The 27,211-nt window shown below is 42.7% G+C and overlaps 1 protein-coding gene across 4 annotated transcripts; it reads right to left on the minus strand.

Moving 5' to 3' along the window:
- Positions 1-577: 577 nt before the first annotated feature.
- On the minus strand, positions 578-26,833 carry LOC110090762 (meckelin). 4 transcript variants are annotated; one of them, XM_078380526.1, is made up of 19 exons: positions 25,275-26,825; positions 24,779-24,856; positions 23,971-24,036; positions 23,224-23,368; positions 21,858-21,975; positions 18,583-20,314; positions 17,417-17,515; positions 16,638-16,736; positions 16,008-16,106; positions 14,948-15,044; positions 13,444-13,574; positions 11,768-11,908; positions 11,370-11,450; positions 9,951-10,067; positions 9,157-9,273; positions 6,731-6,826; positions 5,315-5,417; positions 3,745-3,887; positions 578-3,105 (listed from the first exon to the last, which is right to left on the minus strand). In XM_078380526.1, exons 7-19 carry the CDS (start codon positions 17,417-17,419, stop codon positions 3,025-3,027), a joined length of 1,308 nt encoding a protein of 435 aa, XP_078236652.1. In that variant the 5' UTR covers positions 17,420-17,515; positions 18,583-20,314; positions 21,858-21,975; positions 23,224-23,368; positions 23,971-24,036; positions 24,779-24,856; positions 25,275-26,825; the 3' UTR covers positions 578-3,024. The 4 variants fall into 4 exon arrangements, with proteins under 4 accessions (XP_078236652.1, XP_078236653.1, XP_078236654.1 ...); XM_078380527.1 differs by lacking the exon at positions 21,858-21,975; XM_078380529.1 differs by lacking the exon at positions 578-3,105 and having other exon boundaries at positions 3,748-3,887; positions 5,296-5,417; positions 25,275-26,833.
- Positions 26,834-27,211: the final 378 nt, after the last annotated feature.

Genomic DNA, 27,211 nt, shown 5'->3' on the forward strand with positions numbered 1-27,211 from the left:
GCAGCCTGTAGTAGTCCCCAACCCTAAGGTTAATTTCAGAAGTCATCCTCTGTATGCAGTATCTCCAGTTCTCTGGCAAAGATGATGTATCCCAAAGGTGAGATATGCCTGTTTGGCACAGAAGGAGAGCGCAAGAAAACAGGTTAACACACACACACACACACACACAGAGAGAGAGAGAGAGAGAGAGAGAGAGAGAGAGAGAGAGAGAGAGAGAGGAAAAGGAGAAAGAGCAGGGGCTGATCTCACCTTCTTTGGGTTTTCACTCCGCCCCACCTGACCCACAACTAATGAGTTTTAAGAAAAAGTGGGCTGGGACACAGTAGAAATGTTCTCTAACCCTGTTCTTGCTAATATCCTAGCTTCTGCTCCAGCAACTGTCTGCAGAAGCTATGAACTAGAGAGCATCCATTCCAGGTTTGGTTGTGTAGTTGATTCAACAGAACAGGAAACGAAAGTCCCAGAGGCGATGGTGCCTGGGGCCAGAAGTCATTGGTAGCATGCAATTTAACTTACCTAACAAAAAGCAAAGAGGGCATTTGTGCTTGCCCATCTCTCCTTCCCACTGGGGTTTTGCTTTATTTATTTATTTATTTGATTTATACCCTGCCTATCTGGGCGACTCGTCCACTCTAGGTGGCTTATGAGGCTGGGGCAAGGATGGGCAAAACATGGCTCTTTCGGCACTGTTGAGCTATAACTCACAGCGTTCCTCATCATTGACCATGCTGATTAGAACTGATGGGGGGAGCAGACCAATAACATCTGGAAGTCTGTACTTTGCCTATCCCTGACCCAAGGACACGGAGTTTGTCTGCTGGGAAAAAGTAAAAACAAAATCTCCCAGCTGTCCTGACACATAGGAATGTACGATACAGCTGCTGGAGTGGTTGTTCGGGGGCAGGGAAGAAAAACACAGGAAGGAATGTCAGAGAAGAAAGGAAAAAGTGATGATCAAACAAACACATGGTGTTTCATTGTGTACGAGGATCCATATATATGAAAGGAAAATTCTCATAAGAGATAAAAGCAAAGGGAATTTTAAGTGATATCACAAACAACTAGAGCAGAGAATGAACATTTATTCATTTTAAAGATTTATAGGCTGCTAGTCTGCAAAACATAAAGTAGTTAGCAATGAATTGTCATCACCATCATCTGCATCCTAAAATATAAAAGAAATTGAAGAACACTTAAAGGAAGGGGATACATCCACAAACAGTACTAGCTACTAAATCAGCTAAAACATCAGCTGTCATGGGTTGTTATTCTCCACAATGGGTGGAGGACTGCAGAAGTGGGATTATCCCTCACCCCGAGTCCTTTGTCCATCTAATAAGCCTATTCAGACCAGGGGAAACTGAAACCAACATGGAGAATATATCAAGGGTCTCCTACCCACTCTCCTCAGAGTGAAGAAGCCACTTGGGTGAGTAGAGAAACGTTTCAGCCTAATAACAAAGTCCAGTTGCCATGACTCAATTTCCAGATAACCTAACCTGGATGACTGATAATCTTCACAGATATCAGTTCAGATAACAAAGTTTAGTAGCTTTTGAAAGATACAACACTGACAAAAATGTCTCATCAGGCTAACTGTAATGCACAGAGTGATCTTATTGCAAAAGCCCCTCGTACACTGCCATAATCAATTCATGTTTGCAATATGATCTTTGGTGTCTCTTCCTGCTTTGGAACTGAGCTTGAACACTGGACATTTTTGCTTCATATACTGTAAATCTTTACATTGACATTTAGACCGTCATAAATCTTGTCTGGGCAGCTAACATCCACAGTACAAGAGTTTCATCACTGTTGAATACACGCTTCTTTATTTTATTACTTACTTTTCTATCCTGCCTTCTCACTAAGGAAATCAAAGATGCATAAATCAAATTGATCAAATTTAATCTACACAACAGCCCAGACATTTAGGTAAAGCTGAAAGATAGTGGTAGGTCCAAGATTATCCCACAAACTCCACATTGGAGTGGAACATGAACCTTCTTCCCTTTCACTCTCAAAGTCTGCCCATCGTATCGCACTGAATCCCAAAACTTATAAAATTGTGAGCTGAACCTCTTGTTGGACCATTTAGTGGAAAAGCTTTTGGACTAATTCACTCCCAAGGGTGAGTGAATTAAGCTTAAATTTCTGGTACAAGAAGTGTTCATATTGATGTCTGCCAGGAAGCCACCCCATTTAACGTATGTGAAACTGCACATCCACCACATGTGATTTGTTAGAAACATTTTTATACATTTTTGTTAATTTCTCCGGTGTTACATGCCATCTACAAAACAAGGCCAAGGAATTTTGGAAAATGATTCATGAAATGATAGAGAAAATTTTAGGGGTTAAAATTGCTTTGACACCAGAAAGCTTCTTACTGAATATATTACCACCTGTACTTGAAAAAAACAAGACCTACTTGACCTTATACTTGATAACGGCAGCTAGAATTGTATATGCCAGTAAGTGGAAGATGACAGAGATTCCGACAAAGAAGGAATTTATTGAGATGATTTTGGAACTAGCAGAAATGGATATTTTGACAGAAACATTAAATGACAGACTGGACAATAATAAATGGGAACCTCTTTATATCTGGATGAAATCTACATCAACTTAAGTAGAATAGATTAGATCAATACTATGTTAGAGAGTATAAGATAAGATTAATTGAATGGAATATATTGTAATAAATCACTCTGGTTGCAATGGATTGAAAAGTAGAAAAAATACAATAAATATATATGTATTTTTTAAAAAAGTATGTGAAACCATCACCCTTCATTGGTATGCTGAGAAAGATAGTTGGCAACAAAGACCCACCACATATCACTTCAGATGCTCTGTGGTTAAATTCAGATTGAAGAGCAGTTCCAGAGTGGAGTTTTTGCTCAATAATAATAATAATAAAGATGCAGACTCCACAGTCCAAGGACTAAATGATACAAAATCCCACATTCTTCACATCAGTTCCACACACTAAAGCTTAAACTTGCAGCTGCTCCTCCAGCTTTAGATCAGGAACTGCTTTTCCACCAAGGTTTTCTCTGCCAGGTTCCTCCTTCCAAGGGCACCCCGTAGGATCTGCAGAAGCTGAAACATATGTAGTAGAGTGTCTTGCCCACTGTGCAATCATAAAGTGATCCCCAGCTCCTCACCCACTGACTGCAAGGTTCCCTGCCACCCGCCACCCCCCCAGCACAGTAATGTCAGAAGGTGGTATGAAGTTGTGCAACAGGATGCCAGCCACTATCTCAGATCTAGAGTCTCTGAACAGGAGGAATAAGCAATGTGCAACCCTCACCTCTCACCATTCTTCACCACTAGCTATGCTGATGGGAGCTGTAGTCCAAAACATTTGGAGGGGGTACTTTCCCTAAGCTCGTCTTAGAAACCAGCACAACTAACAGGCACTAACCTATTCTCTTCAACAGTCTGTCGAAACGACTCTTTAAAACCACCCATACAAGCAGCCATCACTGCAACTTATAGCTGTTAACAATTAAATGATTTAGGAACCAGCTGCCAGAGTCCCTCTTTTCCTCCCCCGCTTACTGACCTGCCAGTTTCATGAGCTACAGCGCCTAGGAATTTCTCCTTCTCATAACAAATGTGAAAGCGGGAAAAACATTCACTGCTTAATGGGCATGGAGGCATCATTTCAAGAACATTATGAAAGCATTACCTTCCCTGGCTTTTTATCCCATACCTACTGCCAAGAAGCCCTGTTACCTTTTGTACAACAAAGGTGACAATTGCGGCCAGCACAAAGTCTTTTGCCCCCAAATCCACAGCACAGAAGAGAAGGGTTTCAAAGAGGAGTAGTGCCAGCTCGTGGTTGTAGAAGAGTGTTCTGCTGAACAGTGCTTTGTCATCTAGGTAAGGAGGAATATACTGTATTTATTAAAATGCCACCCTTCTGCCATCAGAAGGAAGTACGGGCTTCTATCTGGACTGTCCTTGTGTCTCCCAATCTAGTTCAAGTGCTGATCCACTTTCCTCCAGACTAGACCTCCTGTGACCCAAGACTGTGGCCAAAGGTCCAGAAATCCCCATTTGCTACAAACAGCTATTTATTCGTGGGGGAATTAACACAGCACAGCAGATGTGAACAGGAGTTCTCCCTTTGCTAAACTGTAGATCACATAGTTTTTCAGGTTCAGAGACCAGCCGATTTCAACATTGGCTTCTCCTTGCTCTTCGCTACTCAACATACTAATGAATATCCTTTCCCTTTGAGCATGAAAGAGCTGGGACTGTCTTCCCACACCACCAGCTGGAAAGGAGTGGATCAATGTGCCATATTCTGTCCTTTCCGTTTTCTCTCCTCATGGGAATAAGTTGCTAGTACCCATTGCCCTGAGTCACAAAAAGAACCGGCTACCACATTTTCATGAAGCGCAAGGAGAAGGCTCCCACTGGGGTTTTCTAATCAAGATTTTAAATTTTGAATGAAGACCACCTGCACTGGAGAGGTGTGCTTACGAACTTCAAATAAAATATTTGTATGCAAAGCTATAGTTCTCAAGGGCAAGACATTTGGTTGCTAAGAGATAGTAAATGGGGGCAAAGATGAGAAATACAAACAGACTCTTCCATACCAAAACTTAATTTACCACCAAAAGTCTGTACAAGATGAAAGAAACCCAATGAGTTAGCATGTATGTACATACACACGTATTTATAAAGGTAAAGTATTAGGGAGAAATATCAATGCAATTTTTAACATCTACCCTATGCTAATCAAGCAGTGAAACTAAGTGGGGGAAAATGTGGTGTGTAATGTCATATGAGCCCAAACTGACCTCTTCTTGGGACCCTCTTCATATTCTGAACAATCAGAGTGAAGGAAATATTGTTGGCCTTCCTTGGGAAGTGAAGTTGTCAATCTTCTTTCACCATCAGTCATTAGCTCAGTGTCTACTTATATGGTACCATTACTTTCTGTTTCCCTTTCCCCATTTTAAGCATGATTTTGAAAGGGAAAAACCAACCAACCTTTTTTTAATCCTCTAAATCAGTTTCCATTGTAATCTGAGACAGTCCTTTTTTGTACTGGAATAGAATCAGAGCTGCTTGCCTCCCTTTGGGGAACACCCAGATGACCAAAAATACCTCCAAATTTATTTGTAATTCAGCATTTGTCCAGAGGTGGTAATCAGTCCTAGTTTTCACTCCCACAGCAACTACTCTGGCTCTGAACTATTTACACTCCAACATGGAGTCTTCATTCTATTTATTGACCAATACAGGACATCAAAGAAGCCTGCAAACCATTCTTACAGGATAAAACGTGAAATACCATTGTAGAGAATGGACATGTCCCCTTGCTCCTGGAATTCCATGTCCATAATCCGCTCCATGAAAAATTTATCCTTCACCACATAGTCCATATTTTTGTACCTCTAAGGGAGAAGGCAGAGGATTAAGTTTGTCAAAGTTACCCCAAGACAGGATGAGCCAAATAAAGTTGCAATCACATTTGAGTCCACGCGAAAATAAACGAATTTAAACACACAAAGGCAGGAATTGACAATCAGCAATAATCAACTGTCTCAGAGCCATTTCTTGAGTTTTCCAGAAAACATGCCCATCGTAGCAAGGTAACCCATACAAGACCCTTTCTTTTACATATGTAACAGACTTGTTCAGAGGTTGGAAAAGTTGCTTTTAAAAACAATGAAACCCAAAATTCTCCCAGCCAGCAAAGAATGCATTCTGGAAGCAGTAGATCAAATGAGCAACACTTCCAAACTGTGGTCTCACTGATTATCTTTGCTGTGCATTCACATTCATAATATACAAAAGCTCAGTTCCAACACCACACCCAAACCATATTTAATTTTTTTCCCCTGCCTGGTTCCTCTCCCTATGCTTCTAGAAGTGGAGCAGCACATGTAAAGCAACTAGGCTTTCACAATATGGCCATAACCATGGTTTCTCAATCCAGCAAACTCTAGCCGTGGTTTGTTGACTCAGCTATTATGACAAACCATAGTTGAGCCTCATCAGCTATTAGAGGGACACCATTTACGTTCGGTTGTTGTTGTTGTTGTTTGGACTTCAGCTCACAGAATTCTCCACTCAACATTCTGGGACTTCCTGCCCACAGACACACAACTGCAGACACCTCCACACATCTGCATTTCACTTATCTGTAACAGGCCTCTCTTCCAGGATGACTTGGCCTTACTTCCCATACATAAAAGGACCTGTTATTATCCCATTCATCTATTAGAAGTTGTAGTTAGGACTGTTTGTCTGTAGAGCAAACCATTCTTTTAGGAAGCAGCCCTGGATGCAATCACCGGTGGAGCATAATTTGGAAATGAAGTTGTTCATCCTGACATCCACGTAAAACTACCTCCCTTTAAAGGAGAGTCCAAAAATGCTTGCAGTTGGATCAGTTTGTAGCAACCGATAAGGAGTTAATCAGCTCTCGATTGCCCATTCAAAACTAAAGAACCCTTCAATACTTTGCACTGCAAAACAGCTGGCTTGCAACAATGCACTGTTTGTGGGGAAATCTGCTGCCCTTCCAGTTGGGGAAGCTAAGCTAAGGAGCGGGTGGGTAGAGGAAAGTCTGGGATATGTGTGGCAGATGATGTCCCGGCTATTCAAAAGGACCTTAAAACACAAGAGCCTTGGCTCCACTCCACCTCTGGATACACATTCCCCAGCAGAAACGAGTTTCTACACAAAGTAATCTAACACTCACATGCTCAAGGAAGGAGATAAGAAAGCGGTTCAAGGCATGATAGCTTTTCAGTCTTTGTTTATTGAGATCCGGCTGGACATGGGTTCCTTGTGGAACCTGCCAAAGGAAAAGTTAAACAGACTGTTAAAATTCAAGACTCAGTGCAGAGGACTGGGAGAAAAACAGATTATTTTCATGTACTTCTTCCAATTTTTACCTGCTGCTCTGAGGCGCTCACCTTGTGCAAACGACATTTTCAATAAGAAAGAGTGGTGGGATGATGAAAAACAGGAGGGTTGCATGGAGTCTTAAGAGCCAGCGGCTGAAATCCTGTTGCTTCGTGTAGTAAAATGCAAATAGAGTATGCCCACTGGGGATCTGGTGAGTTAACTCCTCCTTAAGTTCCATTGATTCACTGGGCCTACTCTAGCTGTGACTTACTACACTAAGCAACATAATTTCAGCCAGTGTTTCTTGAACAAGCTAAACTAAGGGAAAAGCAACTGAGGTTTGCTTCAGATCAAGAAGCAAAACCAACATGTCTGTAGCATCTTAAAGATGAATACATTTGTCATAAATGACATTAACTTTTGTGATTGTACAGGTAAAGGTAAAGGTTCCCCTTGACAATTTTTGTCCAGTTGTGTTCGACTCTAGGGGGTGGAGCTCATCCCCGTTTCCAAGCCATAGAGCCAGCGTTTTGTCCGAAGACAGTCTTCCGTGGTCACATGGCCAGTGCGACTTAGACACGGAACGCTGCTACCTTCCCACCGAGGTGGTCCCTATTAATCTACTCGCATTTGCATGCTTTCGAACCGCTAGGTTGGCGGGAGCTGGGACCAGCGACGGGTGCTCACTCCGTTGCGTGGATTCGATCTTACGACTGCTTGGTCTTCTGACCCTGCAGCACAGACTTCTGCGGTTTAGCCCACAGCACCACCACGTCCCTTTTGTGGTTGACAGCCCCCTTAATCTGATCTGCCACTTTGGTTCATAAAAGCTTTTGCCAGCATTTAGCCTTGAATGGCTGCCTTTCCTTTGTCCTTTTTTGAAGGTGTTTGAAATTAATATTACCAATTCATGGCATTCATGTATATTTTTTTTATGTGGTCCTGCCATCCATTTCCAGACCTGATTTGTGCTGTGCGGTGCAAAGGAAAACAAGCCTAATTTAAAATGCAGTTTCTGTGCCAGCTGATCCGGTTTGAGGCTGCAGAGTACTACTGAGGCTTTTGGGGGGTATTTAAAACATGTTTCTTGCAGCTTCTGTTACTAGTTGCTCCCTGTACTTGCCTCTTCATTAGCAAATTCCTTTTCTACCATGGAGGAATGTTTCATCATCCATTTAATTTTGATTATGGAAAAGCATAAAGAGAAATCTTTTTAATTCATTTTGCAAAGGATCTTGCTTCCCGGGGCAAAAACAGACATTGGACAGACCTCTCTATGGCTTATACTCTTGAACAAGTGAAGTTCATTAAGCTGCAGTGGAAAATTGCAGCTAATTAACAAGGTTCCATCATGCTCCTGGTTACTCAGTGAGGGACATGACTGCCATCTCACAAACTACCATATTTTTCGCTCCATAAGATGCACCTTTCCATAATACTCACCATTTTTTTAGGAGAAGAAAACAGGAAAATATGATCTGTTTTCTTCGTTCCATAAGACGCACAGACTTTCCACCCCCCTGTTTTGTGGGGAAAAAGTGTGTCTTATGGTGCGAAAAATACGGTAGCTGCTTTTTTTTCTGCCATAACTTATGCGATTCCACTTTCTCTGAAGTAAAATAGGATTACAGATAACCTCTTGTTAGATGAATCATGCTAGTGTTAAAGAGACATGATTCCAGTAGACTTTCATGTTGGAGAAATGGAATTCATATGGAATTCTCCTGCTTAAGTCCTAAGAACCAACAGGTTTTCTATAATGTCTCTTTTCTATTCCCAGAAGATGGTGCCAGGCGTTGCTACAGATTACTGCTCTACATGAAGCCTTGTGTCCTCACTATGAAGAACTAGGAAGCAGTGAAGAACTGAGGAGATCTTAAGGTGCTGAAAGAAGCTCCCGTTTTTGCTGCAACAGACCAACATAGCTGTAGTTTGAGAAACTGCAATTTAAAAAGGAGAGGAAAGAAAGTGACGAGAACTTTCAGGCAACACTCTGATTTATGTTGTCGAGAAAAGGGGTCTGCCATTCTTGGGAAGCTGTTCTTGGATCTTGCTGCTGTCACACGCACCAAACAGGTGAAACGATAGCATAAAATCTAGATAGCTTCCTGTGATGCATCGCAGTAAATGGATGGATGATTTGCTGCATGGATTTACAGCCAGTCTCTCAGCGACCATAAGAATGTATGGCATAAGAATGTACAGAAGGGCAACTTTATCCAGACAAATCATTGCATTGCCTACCACTTATTGGCAAAACAGGATCAAGAACTTTACCTCCATTAAAGCTAGGGTTATTCTCTCATAAAATGCTCGGGTACTGTCAGTGAGAAGCATCTCAAATGTTTGCACATCAGAATGTGCCTCCAGACCTCTAAGAGGACAAAGGTTTTCCTGTAAGATAAAATTAAAACAAAGGTACAGATATTAAACACAAGACAGTGAGAGTGCTATTATAGTAATATTTTTTTCAAGACCCCTACTCCTAAGCATTGCTTAAGCTCTGGTGGCCATAGCTCAAACCATCCTGATCCCAGACACCCTTCCCCTATACAGTAGTGCCCCACAAGACGATGTTAATTCGTTCTGTGAAAATCGCTGTTTTGTGAAAACATCGTCTTGCGAAACGCGGTTTCCCATTGGAATGCGTTGAAATCTATTTAATGCCTTCCAATGGAAAAATCGCTGTCTTGCAAAAATCGTCCATAGGAAACCATTATCTTGCGAAGCACAAGAGAGAACGCAAAAACTAATCGTCTTGCGGATTAATTGTCCCGCAAGGCAACTGTCTTGCGAGGCACCACTGTATCTTATTTCCTGGAATAATAATGCTGCAGAGAGCAATGCTCAACTTATGACAGAACAGTGAGGGGCAAATGTAATGAGAGAGCCAATGTGTAGTGATAGTTAAATAAAATAAAAATAATAAAAGCAATAGGTGTCACCTTAACCTCACTGGAGGAAAGGCAGGAAACAAAAGTGAGTGAGTGAATAAATAAATAATTTCTATACATCCTACCCCGGATACCCTTCAATTTAACAAGTTATGGTCTTTCAGTAGCCATTTGTACCTCCTCTTTCCTAAGGTAAGAATGCATAGTCTCCATATCAACATCTGCATTTCCATGCACACTTCTCCCATGGATATAGAAACCGTAACATCTGTGGGTCAAGATGAACACAGACACCTACAGGAGCAGGGAGAGGTAAACATGACACAGGATATTATGACAGCTGGCAAATAGTATTTCCAAGGTTGCCCTACAATCAAAAGTGCATTAATTGAGCTCATTTCAGACTCCAGTCTAGCACAGTTAACCATACTTGACATAGTAGGGCATGTGTGTGCATGGGGGGTAAAACCACAGGGATACATATATTGTACCCTCACAATTCAGTTTTAAGCACCAGATTAAGACTTCCTTTTTAAAGATGTCCAGGCATTTTAGTATAGCTTCTAAAGGTGGAAGGTGGCAGGAAAAGTGGAAGACCCAATGGGAGATGGACGGACTCCCCTAAGAAAGCCACAGGCTTGGGTTTGCAAGAGCTGAGTAGGGCAGCTGAGGACAGGGTGCTTTTGGAGATGGCTCATCCACAGGCATTACAGGCGAAACCAAAATAAAAACGAAGAGCGAAAAAGGACAAGAACATGGTGGCACTTACAGGCTAACTTCTTTATATATTTTTAATGTGAGTTTTCACGAACAAGTCCACTTCATCAGATATAAGTGCCACCACGTCTCTGTCTTTTTTTACTTGCACAGACTAACACGGCTACCCCTTCTACAACTCATTCACAGGGTCTCCATAATTTGAAGGCATCTTGACAAGACACAACAACAACAACAACAACAACAACAACAACAACAACAACAACAACAACCACCACCACCACCACAACAGGGTAGTTTATTGAATGCTTTTAATCTGTTGTATTCATTTCCATTTTTATTTATTTGACATTCTTATCTACTGATAGAAACATTGTTGAGAGACAGATTTTAAAAAAGTTTTTGAAAGTCATTTTTCAAAAAACACAAACAATAATTAAGAAGAGTGTAAACAATAATGAAAGATAATTTCAAAACAAGTTTTAAAATCTGCAGTCCATATTACAACATTGCAGTCTTGACTGCTAGAAGTTTAAGAGTGGGGAAGTGACTGGCAACTGGTTTTTATGCTGTGTCTAAGTTTATAATTTTGTTGCTATCAATATACTTTTAAAATAGTTGTTCTATATATTATTATTGCTGCTACTTGATTTGGAAATTATATTCCAATTGAAAAGCAGGTTGGAAATGCTCTGCATAAAATGGACAGAGGCCCTAGAAAGTTTGCATACATGATCTGGTCTATTTGAGAATTCTTCTCATTTAGTGATCCTGCACAAGAGCAGATGACCACAAAATTCCCCCAGTACTACAAGTCAACTTTGGATAATGATGTGTGACCAACATTTGTCTCTCAGTGTAGTGTGATATGAAACTCACGTTGCTCAAAGAACAAAGGTCAACAAACTGATGAATCTTGTCCTCCACGAACCGCTCATATAACACAAGAGAAAATATAACCTGTAAGAAAGGTATGGCATACACACCATAGGATGCTAAATTAGCCAAGAACACACAAAAGCTCCTTTCACTTACTTTGGCAGTGATGCTCCACATACAGCCAAGTGCCTATAGATGCTGCCCACCAAGACCATTACATTAGGATTTGCCCTATAGGGTTGCAAAGCTGGATAGCTCAGTGGTTTAGGTATTTGGCTGAGGAGCCAGATATTGGGCATTCCATTACCCACTGTGCTTCCTGTGAGTAGAGCCAGCCTGTGTGGCCTTGGGCAAGCTGCACACTCCCAGGGCACCCCAGACTCAGAGAAAACTATAACCTGCACAAGTCCCACGGCCAACCAAACTGAAGTAGCAATTCCGAACCGAAGGATGGGGCTCCATGGTGCACGGTAAGCATCTGGTTCTGGGTGCAAATTCACACTCAGATCTCGGGATGTGAGGTTCTTCAGTCCCACCACCTAGAAATTTAACAGAATTGTTAGGGTTCTCACTTAGACAGAGCATTATCTTCAGCCATGAGTGGGGTGGTCTTCCCGAGGAGATGCTCTCTCACTCACTCATTCTCACCTGTGTAATGAGATTAACGAAAACATACTCATAGGGTTGTTACAGTATGAGGATGTCTAAATTAACCACATAGCAAGCAGGGCATCAAGATGACTCAGAATTTTCACATTTATAAGATTTGTGCAGACAAGGTTGGCTTTTACTTTAGAACGAGTATCTCATCATCACTAAACAACTGGTCCTGCCAAGCTGGGCTCCCAAGCGCCAGTGGCATAAGATCAGAACTTGGAAACGTTACTTTACAGCGTGATAACTTCCAGAATCCACAGCTAACGTGGCCGATACAATACTGACGGGCAAGGGGACAGAACTGTGCCAATGTAAGTGACATAATACACTACAGCAGTGTCTCCTAGCCTGCCAAGTAACCAAGGACCCTCCCACCACATCTGCATAAAAAGGCATTTTAAATAGGGTAAAGAAAAGATGCCCCAATATATTATTGAAAGAGAACAAAATAACCCAAGTCCTAGGCTGGCTTACCTGAAAACTTTCCAGATCCAAATACTATAAAATTAATCCAAATAAGGAGGGCCCCACTGCTAATGCAGTTTACCTTTCCTCACACTCTCCCTTTCAACCCCCCCTGACACGGAGCTGAGAGAAACCATCCGCAGGCGGTGTGTGGAAGACAGAAGAAGCCAATCCTCCCTCTGTTACAGCAAGATGGATGTTGCAAGAACTCTGGTGAATAATCCTCCCCCCCCCCAACATGTGTTTTCTTCCCATTTGTGAAGGTGGTTTGGCTCCTCAGCTTGGTGGAATGCATTGGTAGAAGTTGATTGAGAAAAGGGGGATCGCGAGGATAAACTTTATTTAGCTTGCCTCTCTTCCCATCTCTTAATGAAAATGAACTCACCCAAGTATACACTAAGCGTACATATAGAAACCTCTGGTTTGCTTAAGCCTTTAAAACCCAATTTAAAACCCAATTAAAAACATGGTTGTTCATTCAGGCCTTCCCTCCAGCCAGCTCTTAATTTCTTTTCTTTTCTTTCTCTTATTTTCCCTATCTTTTTTTTTAAAAATTGTAGTTGTTACTGAATCAGCATGTACTTGTCTGTGTTTTTATTGTTTGAATTTGTATGGAAGCTGCCTAGAGTGGACTCGTAGTCCAGATAAGCGGGGTATCAATCAATCAATCAATCAATCAATCAATCAATCAATCAATCAATCAAGCCTGGTGACCCCACAGAAAATACTTTGTGACCCCCTTGGGTTGGGAACCTACGCACTGGAGTCTGGAATATGTTACTAGTGGACATGTTAGCTGAAGGATTCTGGGAGCTGTAGTCAAAACAGCAATTTCTCCAAGCTAGCTCAGTTCACACTCTTGGTCTTTTTCAATGCCACAGCTCCAGTTATTTAGCTTCACTCACAAAGGGACTGCAGAGCAGATGTTTCTTCTCCTTAACCTCTTACTCACCTCCAAAAGCAGCAAGACAGCAAACAACTGAAGTGAAGGATGAACCTTCCTGTGGGTCTGGATCTCATTCCACTCGTTCGCTATCAAAAACGTTCTCCAAGCACTCACGGAGGAAGCTGCCCCCTGATCTCCTGAAGAAGCAGAAGGGAGAAAAACGAAGCAAAACAGAAGCAAGCCAAAACAATTCACTTTGTTTGAAGACTCCACATCAGCTTATTGGATTCTTGGCACCGTACAAGGCTCAGTGCCCTGGGTTTCCTTAAGCCCTTGCTTATGCTAATTTACTACTTCCCAATATGAAATCGTTATGATTTGAGGCAAGCTGCTTCATGGAACAGACACCTGCTGATTTCCCAGTAGTACCAAGGGCCTTCTTGATGTGATTTACTGACGTTAATTAAACAAGCGAGCATTGCATAACAGCTGTGCCATGTGCTATAGGTAACAGATCCTTATTTCTTTTTTTTCTTTCTTTCTTGAAGTAAGAACTTGCCACCTTCAAGATCACCCTCTGCTTAGCTTAGTGGGTTTCAGGGTTTCCAGGCTCCGGGCTGCAAGGAACTAAGGAGCCCCAGGGTGACAAATAAATTATGAACGATTGATTGCTTTAATGATGTAACAGTGTGTTCATGGCAGTGGGAGGGATAGCAAAGACTGCATTTTGAACTAAAACCACAGAATCTGAGCCGCAAAGCTATTATGAAAGCCTGACATGGTACTGCATAATATTTCCTTGCCTATCAGGGATCTGTGAGTGGATCGCAGCCCATTCTCTGCCTTTTGGTAGCTCTCACCCACAAGTGATGCCGGTCTCTAACTCTGCTCCCATATCTCCTCGGATCTTAATTCATGTTCAGATTCCTACTACATTTTTTACATTTCATTATCATCTAGCTTAACCGTTGTACATAGGACAGGACATTTCAGTCTGACAATGTAATTTTAATTTTTTTTAAAATTCTGTTTTGTAGACTCAAAACTAGTTCTAGAACTGAGGCACCCCGCAGCACAGTCTGCCTGAACCGTTGATGGTTTGCACCCATGCATTCTTGGGAACAGCTGGGACAAAATATGTTGGCTTGTTTTTTGCCTTTTTTTGTCCCAGCCAAAGTGACACACCCGTGACAGTCTTCAGTTAACTATGATGCAGTGATGCAGAAATTATGTGATCCAATTGTCAGTAAGTGAGCCCAATTCGGGGGGCTGTAGGTTTTTTATGAGGTCAAGATATTCATGACACATTAAATCCAAACTCCAACCCTAACCTTCAATGCACTGGAATTCCTGCTTTCCCTTACAATGTATGGTTTGGTCCAAAGGCTTGCTCTCTCCGGTATCACCTCATCCCACATTTGTATCCTTTTTTGCTGACTCAAGACACTGCTTCCCTATCTCTGCAATATTTGCTTTTTACAAGTTATTTTTCCCCAAGCCCAGCTGCCTGAATCCCAAGAGAGGAAAACTTACACAGAATGGAAACTAGCTTCCAAAAGGCAACACAGACCTGCTTTCAAAACTCGCTTCTCCTTTGGCTTCTCCCAGTCGATCAGGAAAATGGATACCGTTAGCTGGCTTACCAAAATATGTATGACATCCAAAGTCTAAAACAAAAGCATCCACAAAGGAGTATGTTTCAGTGACATTAAGACAGGTTCAGGTAAGTTTTAAGCTGTGACATTCCTCTCTGTGGCTCTCAAAACTTCAAGATCTGGGGGGGTCAAGACAGACAGTACAGAAAACCTGTCCTTTGAAGCTGAAAGGCATTAGTGTTCCAAAAGCATGATTCAGGCCCATGTTTATGACTGAGCAATCACACTACTGTGTTTCCCTGAAAATAAGACAGGGACTTATATTAATTTTTGCTCCAAAAACACATTAGGGCTTATTTTAAGGGGATGTTTTATTTTTTTTTTTCATGTATAACACTCTACATTTATTCAAATACAGTCATGTCATCTTCTTCTGGTTGCTGCACAATGGCAGAGCATGGGTTTTCACTTAACTGGGTCTTCTTTTTGGGTTAGGGCTTAGGAGCATCCTGAAAAATCATACTTGGGCTTATTTTCAGGTTAGGTTTTATTTTCGGGGAAACAGGGTAGAACAGAAACCTGCCCTTACTCAGTGCCGAATCACACAGACAAGGCAACCTGCAAAGTACTGAAGATGCGAAAATCTGATATTTTCAGCCATTATGGAATTCCCCCTTCTGATGATGGGCTGTCAGTAAGATGCCGTCTGGCCCTCAGACAGAGAGCCTTACCAAAATGGACAAGAGAGCCCCTTTTTGGTTCAAAATTGAGTTGGATTTTCGACTCAGTTTGGGGCAAGCTTCAGAAAAATCAAGGACCCCTTGAGGAAAGGTTACAACAACTTTCAGGATGGTTTAGCTGAGAAAACCAATAGATTCCAGCCATGAAAGCCTTCGCGAATACCCCAAGCAGTGCTTAGCCACTAAGTCAAGCAGTATAAAAATAAAACAAATACAAACAAATCTGGGAGTTGGAGCCTAGGAAGTAAATTTCCCAAACTCTGCTTCTAACGTCTACCTCTGTGAAAGCAATTACCTTCAACGCAAGTGCACATAACACATAGATAATGAAGTTGGTTTCTATTTGGCTCCCAGCAGCTGGCAGCATCACTTCAACAGCAGAAACCTGTTGACCCTAAGGAAGAACAGTTTAAAATAAGAAAAAGATACTGAACATGATTCCCTGCACATAAGTCTTTGGGGTGGGGCTTTCACATATCATCTTAACTTTTTAATTAGGTACCTGCTGCCTCAGCAGTTTACCTTCAAGGGTACAACCTGGGATCACATAGGTGGTTATTCTTGTTTTTTTTTTTTTCCTGGAAAGCAGTGCTGTTGAAAACTACTCCAAGAGTAAGCAAGACATGTTGTCTAAGAATCAAACTGGACAGAAACGCCATCTTTGCTATTGTAAGCCTAACTACATGTTCCTTCCAGAAATATACTTCCTTTAACACTGTGTGCCTAAGCAATTAGACTTCAAAACGATGTTCATCTTTACCACCAGATGATCACCCCAGAACCAAAGCAAGCTGATTTATAAGATGCAAAGTAGGCTGATCTTTTACCTCTTGAGGGAGCCCTGTTTCTAACGAGGTGCTCACTGTCATGTCCATCCAGACTATCAGGGGCATGCAAGAAAAATCTGGTCTTGAGAATTATTTACCTTGAAAACAATGAGCCAATAAATACCAATTCCAAGCGTGACAATGAAGAAGATGTTTGCCAGAGATCCAGCAAAGTAGGCAAAGAATTGAACGATGAGCTGCACAATAAAGCAAAATAAAATATTTTCCCTCTAGACAGAATAAAATTTCTTGAAGTAAGAAGGAGCAATTGGGGTTGTCCGATCTATGGAATATTTCTGTGCCTTTGCACTTTTATTCTGCTGCTGAACTTAATTGGGCTTTATAGGCTGAAATGATTTATTCTCTGCTACTGATTTTATCTTGTTTATTTTATTCTACCTCTTTAGCCATGGTTTTTATGCATTATTTCTATAACAAAAAAGGAAAAGGAGAGTCTTGGGGCACCTTTAAGACTATAAGATTTATTTCAGCATGAGTTTTGTTGATTACTGTCAGCATCTTCCGATGCATGAAATCCACCCAGGCACAGACAAGACATTGAATTATTGTTTCAATTTATATTTTTAAAACAGACTGTGTGCCAATCACAGAATGTTGGCTGCTGGGCACTTTAAAAGTGTGATAAATAGATATATAAATAAAAAAGGACAAATCAAGAGGGAAGTGCATTACGAATGCAGACCTCATGCACCTAGCAGCATTGGTACCTGCCAGCGATGTACAGGCATGCAGAAGAACAGCTCTCACTCCTGTGAGACAAGTATTAAAAGTGAACCAATTATCATTCTTTGGTCTGAGGCACGACAGCATTTCCATCAGCTTGTAAATGGGAAGTAAAGCAACTCTAAACTCTTACCATCAAATTTATATTTGGAAGCCGCGATCGCCGAGCCCAACTGCTGGTCTCCAGCAAAGCATAGAGGAGGGCCAGAAATCCTAGGACTCCAAATGCAATCTGCGAAGAGGAGAGGAAGAGGCAGAGAAAACAAACATTGTGTTATGGAGACCAGACAGAGGGCACAAACAGAGGAGAGGGCCGCTTTGCAGTTAGAAATGGAACTCCCTTAAGAATGAAAAAAGCCTTGCTTCTCCTACCACTACATTGTGTAGCTTGGCAAGTTTCACATTAACTCACTTGAGTTCAGTCTTGGTCACTGGAAGATAAGCATGGGTCCATTTGCAAATTGATTGCAGAGATGTAAAAGTTTTGAAAAAAATACATTTTTGGAAGCAAAACGTTTATCTTCCAATTGCAAAGCTGGCTACTTGTCTCTTTCTGCCCTGACCAAACAGCGTTTTGTGTGTATCTCATGTCTAACGGAGAATGTATGCCCAGCTAGGAAGGTGAGCGGATTTGGGGTGAAACACTTGGGGGAAATGAGGGAAAACACTTAATTCACAATACAGTCCTAGTCTGGATCAGTCCTAGTCACGATAGTCTTAGTCTTGGTCAGTCCTAGTCACGATACAGTCCTAGTCTGGATCACAATACAGTCTGAGCCTGATTTACATCCTGCCATTCCTTACAGGACTCCAAGATGGCTAACCATCTTTATTTTATTTCCCTTATAATTATTTAAAATATTTTTTAACCCCACCTCTCTCCTAAGAAAGATCTCTGCCTGCTTGAGGAAGGACAGCAATGAGGGGGCCAGCCTGGCCTCCCATGGGAAGGAGTTCCAGATCAGTCCAATGGTACACTCTACTGACAATCGCATTAATTGAACAATAGTTTACAACTCTGGAGTCTTGCAGAGTCTAATCATTTAGAAGTCCACACTCTGGGGGAAGGTGGGCAAGCTGCAAGATTTGCCAAACCAATAGTTAAAACTAAACGAAAATCATACAAACGAAGAGCTAAAATCACAAATGGCAACTTGCTTGGGGTCCAACTGTCAGAGGACTCGGGTTGCTGGAAGGCACATGCCATGGGGCCACCCTAAAGCGACTATTTGGCTCAGCAAAGCTCCCCAAAGCCAACACACGACTAGCCCCTGGAATCCTGCCATGACTGTGACTCACATTGGTGGCTTGCTGAGCTGTTCCAGGATCATGAAGGTAAGCGACCGAAAACGACGCCTGTAAAGAAGTAACACAAAGAAAAGGTACCAAGGGAAAAAAACGAGGTATGCCATCTGCAGGCCTGCCAACCAGACCTCAGCTGAGGTTATGACATCCACTATCTTCAGAAAATCTATGCAAAAAATGGGCTAAGATTATAAAGCATCTGAATGCTTTTGTATGTCACTCATACAGCTGGAAGAGTCCTTTTTTTCAATCACACAGTAGAAATATGGTATCGGTAGGAAATCAGTTCCAAGTGCCCCTCCCAATGCCTAAAACCAGGGTTAATACCAAACCTTACCTACAGCATTGGGTTCCCAGTGTGGTGTAGTGGAGAGAGTGATGGACATGGATTCTGGAGAACAGGGTTCGAATCCCCACTTGGCCAAGGAAACTCATTGGGGGAGCGGAACTGGTAAAATCTCTCCTTAAATACCTCACTTGTCTTGAGAGCCCTATTAGGGTTGCTATAAGTCAGTTCCAACTTGACGGCACAGAAGAAAGCAAAGGCAAAGAGTGCTGCTTATATCCCGCCTCATACAGCTTAAAGCAGTCTCTGGGGGGTTGGCATTTTAATCACCCAGGCTACACATTGCCCCCACTCCACAGCAACCTGGGTGCTCCATCTACTGACCTCAAAAGGATGGAGGGCTGAGTGAACCTCAAGCCGGCTACCTGGGATTGAGTCCAGGTTGTGAGCACAATCTCAGGGCCTGATGTCCATCACCTAAAGCAATTGGCAGAGGCTCTCTGAGAGAAGATTTCTCCCCCCACTGCCCAGTTAACTAGATTTTAGGAGGACAGCTGGGGGAGAGTACAGAGCAGGCAGATGCATTCCCTTTTATTTGAACTCTAAATCCCAGAATTGTCCATTTTGGGATTTTCACGATTTAGGACAGACACCTAAATTGTGCTCTCCTGGAGCCAGGCTGGGCTGGTATTCCTCTTGCCTTATGATCGGCCAAGCTGCAGGAAAAGGAAGTAGCCCCTGATGGCAGCTGGGGGTCCAAGCAAAAACACACGCATGTTCCTGGTGCGAAGCCCACCTGACCCCATGCCATTGTGCAACTCCCAGAAGGTTATATTTTTCTCCTCCCCTCCTCTCAGAAGTGACTGGAAGTTTATTGCAAAAGTTTAAAAGATGCAGGGGTGGTCCTACAGCCTTCAAATAGAGCATCACACATCCCTTGGCGTTTGGGGGCTGAATGTATTTGATTTTATTTTTGTGGCAATGGAAAGAGGCCTGGGGACACTGTGGGAGTCCTGAGAGCTTCAGCAGGCCACGTGGGACCTGTACCCCTGTCTTACCTGGGGACACCAGGGAGAGAAGCCACCCGAGGGAAGGGTCAGGGCATCCAGCCAGGTGAAACAGAGACCTTTGCTTCCAACCTTCGCAATAATCCAACCACACAAACCCAGTTTTAATTAACACCTGCTGAAGAAACAGCAGCCAGAGGCCTGGAGGGAAGGGGAAACTTGACGGCGGCAACAGAGCTGTGTCATTTTCAGCTGCTGCTAGACACGTGCGTATTTCTTCCCCACTAGCTACTAGAGTGGGTGGGAGGCCAAGCCTTTCACAACATGCACACACACACTTGCCTGGATGACGCCAGGGTTGCTCTGCGTGGCATATTTCACCGTCAGCAGGAAAGGAGGGTTGGCTCTGGGATTACTAGTTGGCAAGGATATGCTGCATGAAGTGCCAGAAAAAAGAAGCAGAGATGGAGAAGATGAACTGGAGGAAGGAGCGACCAATTAAGGGGACAACAAGTCATTAAACTTAAGCACCTATACTGGGAAAATGAGCTGTGAGGGAAAAGAAGGGTGTTAATTTGGCAGAAAGAAACTGAGGTTGATTGAACTTCTCAGGCTCTCAGGAAGCTGATCGACCCATTACTCGAGGCAGAAATGGAATGTCACATCAATAGCATGAAAGTAATTAAGATGCACAGTTGGGGTTTTGTTTGTTTGGTTTTTTTTTTTTTTTGGCAGACAGCCTCTGGGGAAGCCAGACTATCCAAGGGACCATGGAGAGCAGGGAGAAGGAGCCTCACTCTTTTTCAGACTCCGAAACCCATGGTCCTTGTCTCCCTGGGGTTATTTGAAACCCCTGGAGAAACTCTCACGGGTATTGACTGGTGATTTCCTCCTTATGCAAACAACAGCTTTATATGTTTCATCAGAGAAGAGAGTTAAGCTCCTTCCCCCTGCCTGTTGCGCTCCTGATCATTATTATCCCCCCCCCCCAATGCTATCTGCACCTCATAAAACAACCATTTGAAAGCTGAAGACATAATTTAAGTTGTATTGAGTTTTATCTGGAGTTTCTCAAAGCCTTTGCCCACTTTTTCTTTGAGATGTGGAGATTTGCATTTTTGGGTACAAAATTCCCAGAATTCCTTAGGCAACAGCCATGCTCCCTGGGGCATTCTGGGAGTTGCAGTCCAAAAAACGCACACATTCGCGCAACTCTGTTCTCTGTGCAGGACAGTCAGGTTTACATGCCCAACACTAAAATCAGGATTAGGGATAGTTCATCCTTTGGATGGACGGGTGTTCAGTGCTATCCCAGCCCCATCTCCTGGGTGGGGGGGCACCCACTCAGAGCAGCACCTAGAAAAGGTGGGGCATGGAAGCCCCACTGCCTCTGAGTAAGAGCCCACTGGGGGAAGCAAGGCTGGGAACCACCAAACCCATCTCTAATCCGGATATTTGCAGCCTCTAACAAAATTTTCGAAAGCTCCCGATCTGCTTGCTTAATGCATTCACTGAGATACACAAATCATTTCACATTAAAGACTAACCAATATATTTTAATGTGAGCTTTTGTGGACAAGTCCACTTTATCAGACAGTGGACTTGTTCATGAAAACTCACATTAAAAGATATCAATTTGTCTTTAAGGTTCCACGACGTTTCTGACGTCTTCATTTTTTTGTTTTTCTTTTGTTTTTGCCTGATCTGCACAGATTAACACTGCTACCTCTTCTCAATAATTTCACACGTCAGATCGAAGCAGGAAGGACATTTGCTTACAGAAACACTTTTTCTGTCCATCATTTACCAATTTTCGCCTGCATGTCTGTCCTACCAAACAGCCACAGCTCTCTGGGTTGGTGAACAAAGCAAATATTAAAATGATGAAATGTAGAAATATAATTAAAGAATGTTTCATTCCTAACTCACATCTGACACATCCGGACATTAATTTTGCTCATTTACTTTTGTTTTACCTGAGGAGCAATTCTGCTGCAAGTGTAACAGATGCTGGAGCATTTGTCAAGTTGGCTTTTCTGCCTGAGAGCCCGTCAACCAGAAAGAATCTTCTGAGCGCCCCAGAATTTGGAAATGCTGAGCAAAACATGGGCGAAGGAGAGAGTGATCAAGCTGTAGAGTCTGTACGTGTGTCACTCAGAGGAAGAGAATGATGCAGCGTCTGATACAATCTGCAAACAGCCTACCAAACTGCTTTCAGAGGAAGTAATTTCTATTTTACTGCATTCAGAAACACTAGCTGAGATGGAGGAGAGACGGATGAGAATCTCTTAGTGCTAGGATGTACAATACCACTCCCTTGATACTACAGTCTATTGTGGCTCCCAACCTTTCAGCCTCCAGGTATTTTGTATTTCAACATCCATATTCCTTGAACATAGGCTGTGTTTGGGCTGGAGGCTAAACATTTGAATGGGATGAAAGTTGAGAACTAGAGATAGGTAAGAACCACCAGTTCAGTGGTTCGTTTAGTGGCTGAATGTGCGGTCACCACTTCTCTGAGCTCTGCCAGCACTGAGTGGGCATCCCAGCCGATACACGAACCAGCATGAACCAAGAGGATGCTCTTGAAACAGGACAATCTTTAGCATGCTCTTGAAGTATGGGAGGGAGGCGGCCTGACGTACTTCTACCAGGAGCCCACTCTATAAGGATGGGGCCACCACCGAGAAGGCACAATTTCTGGTGACAGTCTTCTTGGCCTCTCTTGGCATGGCCACTTGGAGATGTAAGGCCTGAGAAGAATGGGTGGCATGGGCTGATGTTCTGCAGGAAAGAGGCTCCATCAAACGAGATATTGATCCATGAAAGTGAGGAATCAGGAAGAGGTAAGAGGTTTCGTGGACTATACGTGCAGGAATTTGTGGTCTTTATACTAGCAGAGTGCAGCGAGTGGAATGAATAGTGGCATTAGGTGTCAAATACAAGTAATCATTCCAAATGCTCATATGAGGTACAAGACAGGTTTATTCCTCCAACAAATTCATTAAGAAGAGGACACCCTAAAAGAAAAGAAATGCAAACTTAAGAGACAGAAGCCGCTGGACTTGGCTTCTGTACATGGGTAGGCTGACTGCCATCATGGGGGGAAAGCTCCATGACCCATCATTCTCCAGGAGGACCACCTTAGTGAAGGAGGAGATGGTCCTGAGAAGAGTCACTTAGAGAAAGTCAAGGAAGGCCAGACATCTTATTCCAACTGTTTGTCTGTCTATTGCCTCAACCCCACTTGTTCCTTGCTCCTTCAATATAGCACTGTCACACTTCTCTGACAGTAATACCCATTGCTTTTAGTTGCAAGTCCAGGAGGGAGAAGGATCTCACCTTGGTTATTTGTCAGTATGGCTGGATTGTCTACAGGGATTGGCCACAAATCAACATTCCCTTTCTCGTCATCAAACTGCAAGAACAGCTCATAAAATATGGGTTCGGGGACACTTCGTAGGAGGTCGGAGACTTCAAGAGCGCACTAGAACAAAGGAGACAGGTGAGAAATCAGCCTTCTTCAACCTCATGTTCTCTCTACAGTAGATGGATTACACCGCAATTTTCATCATCTGCAGTTAGCACAATGAATGTTCCTATAGGTTGGGGATGATCCAAGTTGAAGTTCAGCACATCTGGAGATGGCCAGAGGCAGAAGGCTGAAAGTTAGTGGAGTGGGAGTAAGAATGACCCTCATATACCCTCCTCTCTGGTCTGCAAGGGAGAAGCATTCACCCAACTTTTCATATACACAATGTGTATATAGGGCATAGTATGTATGAGCTGGCTGGATAGTTCAGGGAGTTAAGCATCTATCTATAGCGCCAGAAGTTGGGAGGTCGATTCCCTGCTGTGCCTTAAAAATGCCCCTCAAAGAGACTTACCATGCCCTTCAAAAATAATATTTCAAAGTAACTAAGCACAACACCTAAGTATTTTAGATGTTACTCATTACCCCTTAAAAACAACTACTCATTACATTACCCATGAATTAAAAGGTAACCATTAGTGGGGAAATGCCATATCTGTAATTACTTACTTCTAAGCTCAGAGGATAAACTACCCTATAAAACACTCAGCACTTACAGACCGAGTGTACGAAGTTCCAAATACAAAGGCAGCATCCAACGTGTTCTGACTTCCTGGACAGAGCTAAGAGCAAGAGGGAAAAAAAAGAAGAAGAGGTAAGTGGTAACAGGCAAACGTGGTAAACATCGGGTGAAGGAGTCGGCAGTTTGCCATAGCAAATGTCCCAGACCTCATTTGCCAGCCCTGAAGGTAGGTGCTACATCATGCTTTTTGGTGATTAATGCCTCTACCTGCATCCCACCCCCAGAAATCACTCAAACCTTGTCTCTACAGGAGTGCCCATGAAATTGACGTGAAGGTGGAAGAGGAATATTATGGCTGCTACACAAAGCCTCTGTTTCACAGGCTGCCTTCCTACCTTTGAAAACCAGCTGCTGGGCAACAACATGGGAGATGGCTATGAAGAATCTTCCTCTAATCTCTTTTAAATGATCCCATTAGACTGAATCCAATCTTAGCCCCAACAAGAGTAGACTCACTGACATTAGTGGTGCATGCTTCTGTTGACTGTCTCATTCATTTCAATGGGTCTATATTCCGGTTAGTTCATTATGTGATGTCAAGGCAGAACCAACTTATAGTGGTTTTACCAGTTCCATTCCCCCCAGTGAGTTCCTACGGCCAAATAGGAGTTTGAACCCTGGTGTCCAGAGTCTTAGTCCCTCACTCTGTTCACTACACCAAACTGATAACCACTCTACCAGTGTGGTGTAGCAAAGTTGAGACTAACATTGGACTTAACACCCTGGATTCCTTACAAAAACGTTACTGGTAATGCAAAAAGGATGGGAAGAAATCAACTCACTTGCAAAATTCTCCCTCCCACATCTTCCCATCCTAAGAACCTTCCTCGTACATCGTACTTCAGAACTTTAAAATCCATCTGCAGAGAATGAAAGAAAGCACAGCTTTGATACAACAGGCCTTTGTTCTCAGGTTAGTGTCATATTTTTTAGAAAGAGTATTTATTTGTTTGTTTGTTTGTTTGCAAAGTTAGGTCTGTGATCCAGTCAGTTCAACAAATAAGGTAGCACTAGAGACATTGCCATTACAACCTGCAGCTGTCAGGAGCCGTTTCAAAGGTCGCTGCTGCAGCAGAACACTTTGAAGGAGAACGATGACCAATAAACTGCATGTGAATTTGATTTTGCTGCCTATGGATCAGCAGTGGAACATGCAGATAAGACCAGGTTTGATGCAAATATTCAGCCAAGAGAAGTTGTTTTAGAAGAGATTATTGATGGCTTCCTCATTTCTTCCCATTCTGTCCTGTCGGTCTGTCTGGGAATGCTTTGACTTGCCTTTGAACTCTTCCTAAACGACACAGTGGGAAAAGGTCTTCCAGTACCACCGTACCACAACTTTGGAAGTGCTTGGCTTCTGCAAAGAAAAAAGTAACACACTGAGGCACCAAAAGACTTCACCTCTACCAATTTTACAGGCATTTATAATTTACACTGGGAAAGAGCCATACAGAACTAACTAGGTTTTACATCTAAATAGGCATTTAAGATTGAATGGTAAAGAATTCAGACATTTAAAATAACAAATTCTGTAGAACTCAACAAAACAACAAGTTATTTTAAGCAAATATTACGTGATCATCCTTGAACTGCACATGTGGTCTGATTCTCCATTTTCAACATCTAACATCTCACAGTAAATTCTCCTTCCTTGCTTCCTTGATTTTTAAATTTGTCCTCTCTGCATGGTGAGGCAGGCAATTTTAAAAAGACCAGCTGCAAAGTTTCTATTTTCACACACATGAAAATCTGTAGCACACTTTGTTCTGTTGATTAGCACTAACCACAACAGAAGCATTTGCAGTCAAAGCAGTAATACATAAAAATCACAAACAGGTAGCTAGTTACTGAGGGAAGGCTTGCCTGGAGAGAAAGGTTTTGGCCTGCTTGTGGAAGGACAGCAAAGACGAGGTCAGCCTGATCTCCAGTGGGAGGGAGTTCCAAAGTCTGGGAGCAGCAACAGAGAAGGCCCTCTCCCGCGTCCCCACCAAATGCACCTGTGACGGTGCTGGGACCAAGAGAAAGGATGATCTTAACATCCGAGACGGCTCATAATACGATCTTTGAGATAGCTTGGACCCAGGCCATTTAGAGCTTTATGAGTTAAAACCAGGAGTTTGAATTGTGCCCAGAAACTGATCGGCAGCCAGTGGAGCTGCTGTAATAGGAGGGTCACGGGATCCTTCTGTAACCAGCCCCAGTCAGCAATCCGGCTGCTGCATTTTGGACGTGTTGACACTTTCCATCAGCAGCCCCTTAAAGAGCACGTTGCAGTAATCACCTTCTGAGTTCTCTCCTCCAAGAAAGACTTGAGTGACTGTTGCCCTGGGTTGTTTCACATTGCCAGGCCACTAGAGATGGGCATGAACCAGTTCTTCCAGTCTGTAAACGTGGAAGCACAGGTGCTGCTGCCCCCCTCCCCTGCATCCAGGGCCAGTTTGCTTGCTTTTTCCCACCTCCTTGGCTCATCTCCATCTTGAGAAGGAGCACAGACTTCTCTGCCCCACTCTTTTGTCTGAGTGGGAGATCAGCCAAGAGGATAGGACAGAGAAGCCTGAACTGTTGCCGGGACTGGAAGATCAGTTGAGGAGGTGCAGGAAGCTACCACGCTCGGACTGGTGAGAGTGGCTGATTGAGCCAGAGCAGGCGGGACAGTACCTGCACTGCTGTCTTTATGAACTGGAACAAACTGGGATGAACTGGTTTGTGCTCATCTTTACAGGCCTCATAAGCATAGAGGAGGAGAACCTTGTTTGCAGCTTGTTTGCAGTTCTATTTATAGCCTTGAAAGGTGGCATCACTACAAAGGAACAACCAAATAAGTTGTACAAAAGGCTTCCTTGCCTTTTTTCCCCATTGTCTCTTTTTTTAAAAAGAAAACTATTGCCAAGGAATAGAATCTTTGCTTTCCATTCTTAAACTGTTAAAAAAGAAAAGAAAGAGGAGTCCTGCCCATGGAAAGAAGAAAAAGCTGTATGTGCTGAAAGAAAAGCTTTTCTACATCGGTTCAAGCAATTACACATCTGAACTGATGCAATTGGATCCATTTCTTTAAAAAAAAGTAGTAGCCCCAGGAATTGGGGGGAGCTATAGATGATTTGTATTTCCTTTTGTATCATGTGATAAAAAGTAAAAAAAAGGAAAAAAAAAAGTGAATCAGCCTGTCCCAATATTGGAGCATTTCTCACATTTTTTTGCAATTTCGTTGCCCCTTA

The sequence above is a fragment of the Pogona vitticeps genome, chromosome 10 (genome assembly GCF_051106095.1).
Source record: "Pogona vitticeps strain Pit_001003342236 chromosome 10, PviZW2.1, whole genome shotgun sequence".
NCBI classification, from domain to species: Eukaryota; Metazoa; Chordata; class Lepidosauria; order Squamata; family Agamidae; genus Pogona; species Pogona vitticeps.

Bases quoted from the DNA above. Each gene is read 5' to 3' on its own strand.
- LOC110090762 (XM_078380527.1), bottom strand. The intron at 6,827-9,156 runs GTAAAGTTCTTG...TTCCTTTGGCAG, and splicing joins TAACCCTAGCTTTAATGGAG to GTTCCACAAGGAACCCATGT. The intron at 5,418-6,730 runs GTGAGTGTTAGA...CTTCTCCCTTAG, and splicing joins TTATCTCCTTCCTTGAGCAT to AGGTACAAAAATATGGACTA.